Source organism: Anabrus simplex, chromosome 1 (assembly GCF_040414725.1).
Source record: "Anabrus simplex isolate iqAnaSimp1 chromosome 1, ASM4041472v1, whole genome shotgun sequence".
Classification (NCBI taxonomy): Eukaryota; Metazoa; Arthropoda; class Insecta; order Orthoptera; family Tettigoniidae; genus Anabrus; species Anabrus simplex.
Window position 1 is genome coordinate 1108980995 of NC_090265.1, and position 10176 is coordinate 1108991170.

The following is a 10176-nucleotide window of genomic DNA, read 5'->3' on the forward strand; positions in this document are numbered from 1 at the left end:
CGCAGTTACATACGCATGGCAGGTGCCACCCGGCCTCATCGGAGAGTCTGCCTTACAAGGGCTGCACTCGGCTAGAAATAGCCACACGAAATTATTATTCTACCATGATACATCTTAACCAATACCATTAGTACTTTTCTTCATGTTCTACCACACCCTAACTGCTTTGCCAATGAATGTACTCTTAAAAATGTTTCCATTACTCTTCAACATTCTCTGTCTACTTGATTTATTTATTTATTTATTTATTTATTTATTTATGTATTTATTTATGTATTTATTTATTTATTTATTTATGTATTTATTTATTTATTTATGTATGTATGTATGTATGTATGTATTTATTTATTTATTTATTTTTATTTATTTATTTATTTATTTATTTATTTATTTATTTATTTATTTATTTATTTATTTATTTATTTATTTATTTATTTATTTATTTATTTATTTATTTATTTATTTATTTATTTATTTATTTATTTATTTATTTATTTATTTATTTATTTATTTATTTATTTATTTATTTATTTATTTATTTATTTATTTATTTATTTATTTATTTATTTATTTATTTATTTATTTATTTATTTATTTATTTATTTATTTATTTATTTATTTATTTATTTATTTATTTATTTATTTATTTATTTATTTATTTATTTATTTATTTATTTATTTATTTATTTATTTATTTATTTATTTATTTATTTATTTATTTATTTATTTATTTATTTATTTATTTATTTATTTATTTATTTATTTATTTATTTATTTATTTATTTATTTATTTATTTATTTATTTATTTATTTATTTATTTATTTATTTATTTATTTATTTATTTATTTATTTATTTATTTATTTATTTATTTATTTATTTATTTATTTATTTATTTATTTATTTATTTATTTATTTATTTATTTATTTATTTATTTATTTATTTATTTATTTATTTATTTATTTATTTATTTATTTATTTATTTATTTATTTATTTATTTATTTATTTATTTATTTATTTATTTATTTATTTATTTATTTATTTATTTATTTATTTATTTATTTATTTATTTATTTATTTATTTATTTATTTATTTATTTATTTATTTATTTATTTATTTATTTATTTATTTATTTATTTATTTATTTATTTATTTATTTATTTATTTATTTATTTATTTATTTATTTATTTATTTATTTATTTATTTATTTATTTATTTATTTATTTATTTATTTATTTATTTATTTATTTATTTATTTATTTATTTATTTATTTATTTATTTATTTATTTATTTATTTATTTATTTATTTATTTATTTATTTATTTATTTATTTATTTATTTATTTATTTATTTATTTATTTATTTATTTATTTATTTATTTATTTATTTATTAGCTGATGTACCCGTGCTTCGCTACGGGATTCTCAGAAAGACTGACTTGGTGGTTTTCCTAACTGAATTCAACATAGGTCATTACAAAAACGTCAGTAGGAATGTAGCAATTGAAAGCAATGTTATGATATAAACTACTCGATCAAATGGAAAAACCGCACACTTTCTCACTTTCAACGAACAGTACTACAGTGCCGATCTAAGACTCCAAAGTTCCAGAGCTGGAATAACCGGGTCGCAGACTGCCGTGAACACTCCTCTGTCATTATTCCGTTAAATGTGCACACTACTCATTCCAATCAGTGGCTCAGATTAGGGATTGTACAGCTCGAATACTATGATGAACCAGTGTGTTACATACCAGATATATCAGAAAATGTATGAACCAGAGGAATGGCATGCTAAAGAAGAAAGTTATCTTATACCCCAGCTACTTCCCACCAATATACAGGCAGGCTGTTACAGTCGGTACGACCAAGTGAGTTGGCTGTGTGGTTAGGGGCGCGCAGCTGTGAGATTGCATCCGGGAGATAGTGGATTTGAACCCCACTGCCGGCAACCCTGAAGATGGTATTCGGGAGATGGTGGGTTCGAGCCCCTCTGTCGGCATCCCTGACGGTGGTTCTCCGTGGTTTCCCATTTTCACACCAGGCAAATGCAGGGACTGTACCTTAATTAAAGCCACGGCCGCTTCCTTCCACTTCCTAGACCTTTCCTATCCCATCGTCGCATAAGACATATCTGTGTCGGTGCGACGTTAAGCAAAAAAATATATGGTATTCCGTGGTTTCCTATTTTCACACCAGTCACAACAGGCTGTACCTGAAAGCTAAGGCCACTTCCTTCACACCACTATTCATTTCCTATCCCATCGTCGCCATAAGACCTACCTGTGTTGGTGCGACATCAAGCAAATTTTTTAAAAAAACCTCGGTACGCTGCAGTAATCCTATCTATCGGGGATGAGAGGAAAGAGAAGACAAAAAGCACATCACAACAAACAGTGGTCAATGTAGTGTTATTGTTGATAAAGTTTATGAGCTTTCTATATTGCAGGCCTTCACATTAGTTTTCTTTCGACTCTGTGATATTACGGTATCGTACAAAATTATTTATATCGTAGACTGTAGTTCCTTATTCTCAGACTTTACATACCGATTTGCACGAAATTCTGTTTACCCATTTTCTCGTGACTCGGCGCTGATATGGACTTAGTAACAAAAATCCAAATTCATGAATATCTCAGATTGTATGCGGTACGGTAACAATGTATAAGACATAAGTGATCGGAAATTTAATAACTTCTTACATAACTACTACTAACTTACGACATAACTAAAGTTAGGTTAGTTATGTAGTATTTATCGATACGACCACAAATAACATTAATAAGTTATTTGAGAATTACATTTGAGACCTTCCCCTAAACTACCATTCCACTCAGCGTAAATAATTTGTAGCCTAGATTGCAGTGGTTCATCACCCGTCATTACATACGGATTTTCATTAAATTCTCTTCAGCCGTTTTATCGTGATGTGTGTACATACATACATACATACAAACAGAAATTACGGAAAAGAAAAATGCATTTCGTTGTCACTGTGGACATAACCGACACAGAAATACCATTCTTTTCAAATTCTGAGTAATGTACAGACAAAACTCTTATTTTATATATATAGATTTATCGATACGACCACTAATAACATAAATAACTTATTTGAGAATTACATTTCAGGCCTTCCCCTAAACTACCATTTCACTCAGCGTGAATAAAATAATTTATAGCCGAGCTTGTAGTGGTTCATCACCCGACATTACATACCAATTTTCATTAAATTCTCTTCAGTCGTTTTCTATTGATGCGTGTACAATCATACAGACAGATAGATAGACAGACAGACAAACAGACAGACAGACATTACGGAAAAGTAAAAAAATGCATTTCTTTGTTATTGTGGACATGACAGATACAGAAATACCATTCATTTCAAATTCTGAGCAATGTACAGGCAAAACACTTATTTTATATATAGATTACATTTCAGGCCTTCCCCTAAACTACCATTTCACTCAGTGCGAATAACATTATTGATAGCCTAGATTATAGCAACCTATTCCCCGACTTTGCATACCAATTTTCGTGAAAATACGACCTCTAATAAAATAAATAATTGACAATTAAATTTTAGGCCTTCCCCTAAACTACCATTTTGCTCAGCGTTTATAGCCTATATTGTAGCGACTTATTTTGCATCTTTGTCTAGCGATTTTCATTAAGACACGACCACTAATAACATAAATATTTGAGAATTAAATTTCAGGCCTTCCCCTAAACTACCATTTCACTCAGCGTGATTGAAATAATTTATAGCCTAGATTGTAGCGGTTCATCACCCGACTTTACATTCCGATTTTCATAAAATTCTCTTCAGCCGTTTGCTCGTGATGCATGTACAGACAGACAGACAGACAGACAGAAATTACGGAAAAGTAAAAAATGCATTTTCTTGTTACTGTGGACATGACCGATACAGAAATACCATTCTTTTCAAATTCTGAGCAACGTACAGACAAAACTCTTATTATATACCGGTATATATAGATTACATTTCAGGCCTTCCCCTAAACTACCATTTCACTCAGTGCGAATAACATTATTGATAGCCTAAATTATAGCAACCTATTCCCCAACTTTGCATACCAATTTTCGTGAAGATACGACCACTAATAAAATAAATAATTGACAATTAAATTTTAGGCCTTCCCCTAAACTACCATTTTTCTCAGCGTTTATAGCCTATATTGTAGCGACTTATTTTCCATCTTTGTCTAGCGATTTTCATTAAGACACGACCACTAATAACATAAATATTTGAGAATTAAATTTCAGGCCTTTCCCTAAACTACCATTTCACTCAGCGTGATTAAAAGTAATTTATAGTCTAGATTGTAGCGGTTCATCACCCGACTTTACATTCCGGTTTTCATAAAATTCTCTTCAGCCGTTTTCTCGTGATGCGTGTTCATACATACAGACAGAAAAGTAAAAAAATGCATTTTCTTGTTACTGTGGACATGACTGATACAGAAACACCATTCTTTTTAAATTCTGAGCAATGTACAGACAAAACTCTTATTTTATATATATAGATTTATTTATTTATTTATTTATTTATTTATTTATTTATTTATTTATTTATTTATTTATTTATTTATTTATTTATTTATTTATTTATTTATTTATTTATTTATTTATTTATTTATTTATTTATTTATTTACTTTTTTTTTTTCCACAAAACTTCCTGTACATCTTTGTTTCAATGTCCACACCTTCATTCTCCTTTCTCTTCTTTTATGTAATTGGAAACAAACTTTCAGCTTTGCTATCACTACCCTTTGATCACTACCAAAAGCTTCCTTTAGAATAATTGTAACATTTATCAGTTCTTTTCTATTTGCCATTTCCATCAGTATATAGTCAATAACAGTTTCAATTCTACTATGCTTTCATATTCTTAATAATTGTATAAATATTTACAAGTTGTTTGTGGAACATTCAAATTTTCTCTGAAACTCAAGGATTTTTGAGAATACATTTTTGTATCTTGATCTAAAACATTGATTCTAAAAGATTTTAATGTTAAACCACATAATGTATTTGAGTGGTTTTAAAGAATAATGCCATCACTTAATGGTTAACGTCTGTCATTGACTCTGTAATGATTTTGTTGGTTTTGTAGAATTCACATGAACTTTCCCATTCTCATCTGAAACCGAAAATTATGTAAAGATTATTTACAGTTGTTGTTCTGCCTGGAACTGCTGTTTTCCATCACAATTATTTTGTAAGTTTTCAAGCCTAAATATATGTATAAGCTAAATAAACATACTTTTTTTTTTTTTACTGTGCCAGGAGGAGAGTCCTGTCAACATTGAAATGCCATCTCCTAGCAGTGAACCCCAGCAGTCTCAAACAAACAGCACTACTACAACTCCTACTAGTGGTACTGCTCCTCAGCATCTACCAGATATATCGTCACTGGATATCAAGAACATCTCAAACAGCAGCATCAACAAAGATGAGTTTGATTTCTTTCAGGATATGGAACCAGTCATTTCCAAGCCACCCATTCTTCACATTGAAGATCAGAACCCTAATATTACTTCTCCTACAAAGAGAAAAAATATTTTTGAAGTGAATTCTCTGACCAGTGATTCCTGGGAGGAGACAGAAGGTGAAGCATGGGGAGATGACTTGGTGGAGTGGGGTTTGGATAATGAACCTGACCTCACTGAGAGTGAGAACCCGTAAATGGTACCTTATATCTGAGTGGATGTAAGAATGTGTGTTTTGAGTTTGCATTATACTTGTGAAAGTAACACAAAGGGCATTCCTAACAGCCTGAGTAAAATACTGTAATGGCTGTGGTGGTTATTGATGAATCTCATCCATGATTTATATTTTGGGAAAAAAAGAAGGAAAATCTGTTCTTAGACTGGTCTCTGCTTGCGTCAGTTTATAATGCAGTTTATGTTTTTTGATCCAACTTTGAAAACTATCCACACTCAGTTCAGGATTATTATGGTCCAGTATTAATGTAGCTCAAGTTTAAGTGGGGTGGGAAATTTTCATTTTCAAGATGTTAGCTGGTATGTGTGGAGAAGTTGCAATACTTTATTTAGTGATCATGAGATTGAGTATCAAATGTATATGCTTAGTAATGGTTTAAAATCAGTAATTGAAAGCTAAGCTCAGTTCCAGATCTCTGCTGTAGAGAGTGAAGTCACTTGGTGTATGATGTCAGTTCACTGATAGAATATTTTAAATATGTTAAATATCTCCTGTACCAGCACCAGCAGCATCTTCTCTCCTTTACACTATGATGACAATGATATTCCCCTCTATACAGAAATTTCTTTGTTAAGATACAAAGAGGTTATAATACAAAATCATATAAGTTAATTGGAAAGAGAACTACCAAGTGTATGAACATATATGAAAGACAAGAAACTCACAAAGGACAGACCCAATGACAGATCAGTTCAGACAGAGGGAACAACAGAACAGAGACTAGGTCAATACTGAAAACATAAAAATGACTAAAACAAATTCTGTCACTCACATGCACCCTTCAGAGGGTTAGACATCTGCAGTCATTTAAGAGATCATTCTGGAAAGGATAAAACCACTTCAAATACAAAAAAAGAGGATAGAAAATGGAGACAAGGTCCATACATAGGAGCATATGACAAACATAGAAGGACAAAAGGAATCCAGTGGGTTTAGTATAAAATATGTACTAGAAAGGGAACAGACAAGTGTATGATGATATCAAAGGAAACTGGGAAGAAGGATAGAAACACTCACAAGATTAAACACAATGACAGGTTAGTGTCAGCAGAGGGAACAGCAGACATAAGAAACAAGGACACATGAGAAAACACAGAACAAAAGGACAAACTCCTCAACACTCCCGATTCTGTGAAGACAGTAGTGCATGAAGATGTGAAGTTTATCTTTGTCCTGTACTAGTTTCAGGCTTGTTCGTATCTCTCTCCACCTGTTCCCTCTTCTTGTCTTTGTATATGTTCCTGCCCTGCTTTCCTAGTTTACTGCCTTTTATATAAAATAATGGAAGGGAACAAACAAGTGACGAATCAAGTTATATATAGAAAGATAGGAACATGAAAATGAACGCATACTAGAATATACAAGTTATTAGAAGTTTTAACTTTCAAACCATGAAAGCTAATTTGCTTACTTAATTGCACCAGCTAGTGCTGAACTCAGAAATTTAATGTATCTTTGATAGATGACATCAGGTGATGATGATGATGATGATGATGATGATGATAATAATAATAACAATAATAAACTTTATTAAAGAAATAAAATGTTACTCAGTATGCCCTTTATAAGGGGTTCAGGACTGTGATATAAACAGATAATATGAAGTTGAGAAACTAAAAGCGGCTATTAAGTATTGCGATGTAAACTTTATTAAAGAAATAAAATGTTACTCAGTATGCCCGTTATAAGGGGTTCAGGACTGTGATATAAACAGATAATATGAAGTTGAGAAACTAAAAGTGGCTATTAAGTATTGTGATGCATAAGTGATAGTTCTTTGGTTCATATTGTGTCTGTCCACAAGCTCACTCATTGAGCGCCGAGACATCCCAGAGGTGCTCAGTCCACTAGCATATATAAAAGGTTTGTAGAATAATATGGATCCAAAAGATTAAAGATAAGGAATAAATTATAAGTCATTGTGCAATTAAAATATAAAAATAACAAATTTATTTTGAAATATTGGCCAGCTTGATTAACTGTAATGGTGGGAATTATTGTTATATTAATGAATTGAATTAAATTCAGTCAGTCAATCACTATTGATCTGTATGTAGAGCCATTGTCCAGGTGGGAAATTCCCTATCAGTTCTTTACCTAGTCTTTACTACCAGTCGCACACTATCAGCTAAGCTACACACACCGCAGCACGAGGTCCAATTTGTTTTCCATTATGAACTGAGAATTCCACCAATTAATATCACCATGCGCAGTGTCTACTTTCTTCTCAACAAGAATTCAAAAACTTCACATTCTGCACAACTCCAACAATCAACCATGCAGCTGTTTGTTACTTAATATACCAAGTGCCAAAATCTCCGCTTAAGCTGATACAGTGTATAGTCGACTCTTCTTCTAGAGAGTATCAACTACACATTTTGTTACTCAGACATTGTACATTGTACCTGTATATTTTTATATATGTGTCAGTTTACATTGTGTTCATTCTTAGTAACATAGCACTCGGTCCACAACCGTTATGTATTACCAGGACCTACTGAATTCCATGAGTCTATAAAGTTTAACAACACAGAGCACCTGATTTGTACTTTTATTCCAGACCTTTTAGCATGTTTAGTGTACATGTATTAATTATTACTCACCTACGTCACACGTAATATTTCATTTGCAACATTTTGAGCACCATAACCCTTGCCTAATTCAACCACACTTCATATTGTAAATTATATATTCATAAGATTCTTACTGCTTAGAAACATGTTTTAGGATTTCGCCAAATATTGTGTATGTTTAATATGGCTGATGATGACCCCGAGTAGGGTTGAAACTAGTCCCATGTAATGTAAATAACATTGTAAATACAACTTAGTATTGAATAGGTGGAAAACTCTCCTATGCATAATTTATATGCTGATGTATGTCAACAACGCGGTTCTGATGGACCAGCTAGAAGCGACAGTGACAGTAATGGAGGTAACGACTTGAATCTTGGAACACCTGAACTGAGTGAAGTGTTACGTGCAATCGATGCGTGTAGGCGTTACATCAGTGCAAAAAGTTGTAGTGAAAATGCTTTGAATTCATTACTAAGTTTGCAAAATGAGGTTTCTACTCTTAATGCAAGAAAAGTGAAACAAGCCAATCTACCTGATTTCTTCAAGGCAGGACCAATATTTTCTCTCTTAATGTATTTATTATTTGCAAGGATTTACACATATAGGTCTATTCCATTGGTTTTTCAGTAAATATGTGATGTATTGTGTAAGTCTGATTTCTAAGTAATTCTGAGTTACACATAGTTTTTTCTCTTCCCCTTGATATACGTATAAGTCAGGTTCAACTGTAATTATGATCATCAGAGATGCAAGGGTGTTTGGAAAACCGTTCCTATGGAGTTATTGTCAGCACTGATTAAACACTTAAATGCCATACGTATTGGGGCGGGATTTCATCACGCACATTTCTTCGCAATTAAATTACAGTTAATTAATTGTTTTCCTTGATTAGGAGAAGCCAGTATATCCAGAATGTTTAACCCTACAAACATCTTAATCAGTTCCCGAGATAATGGTGTTGGGAGTGACCTCGGAGTGCGTAACATGACAGGCCACACCTCCTGGAAGACAAACACTTGTGACGTCTCGCTTACTTCCCCTTCATCCTCAGGGTTGGCCAAAATCTATGCCCAAACATTATCTGTTTTCCTTTCTACCCAGAATTGACTAGTTGTTATAATAAATGTGTGTTGAATAAGTGGATCTCTTTCTTCAATTGAATTGTAATTATCTTCAATATGGACCACTGTGAAAATTATAACTTATCAACTGTCTCTCAGTTTTTCAATCAATTGGTCACCATTGATTTGTATTTAGAGCTGTCATCCAGTTGGCAGGTTCACTATCAGTTGTTTACCAAGTATTTTCTTAAATGGTTTCAAAGAACATGGAAATTTATTGAACATTTCCCTTTATAAATTATTCCATTCCATAATTCCTCTGAACCCACTACAATTCAGTTAGTCTCTAAAATCTTTTCTCATGCCTCCCAGTTCTTGTGCATATGGATTTTCATCTTAATGTGTCTTGACTTACTTTTGATAACATTTTATTTCACTGAAAGTGTACTGCAATAATTGCATTACGCATGCCTTTCATGAAGATCCTTGGTGGGAATGTGTTTCAATACACTCCTTTCAGTTTATAATACACTGAGCAAGAAATAGGCAGAAAAAACATATATAATATTATAGAAATAGACTGAAAGAATATATAATAGTATAGAATTAACACGATTGTTATAATATCAGTCGAGAGCATTATTAATGAAGCATATTTTAAAGAATTTACAGTTGGAGTGTAAAAACAAAATGTATGGTGTAAGATTCATCAACAATGTTTTACTTTCTCGCTATTCTCGGACTGTTAATAATCCAATTTCTTTTCACTCATAAGTCTAGTGCAAAC

The 10176-nt window shown here is 31.4% G+C and overlaps 1 protein-coding gene across 1 annotated transcript in view; it reads left to right on the forward strand.

Moving 5' to 3' along the window:
* The window catches only part of LOC136858167 (protein-associating with the carboxyl-terminal domain of ezrin), a 200696-nt gene extending 194983 nt beyond the window's left edge, over nt 1-5713 (forward strand). The window contains exon 10 of the mRNA XM_067137518.2: nt 5315-5713. Coding sequence (XP_066993619.1) covers nt 5315-5713 — 399 coding nt within the window. The remainder of the gene's footprint in view (nt 1-5314) is intronic.
* The last annotated feature ends 4463 nt before the right edge of the window (nt 5714-10176 follow it).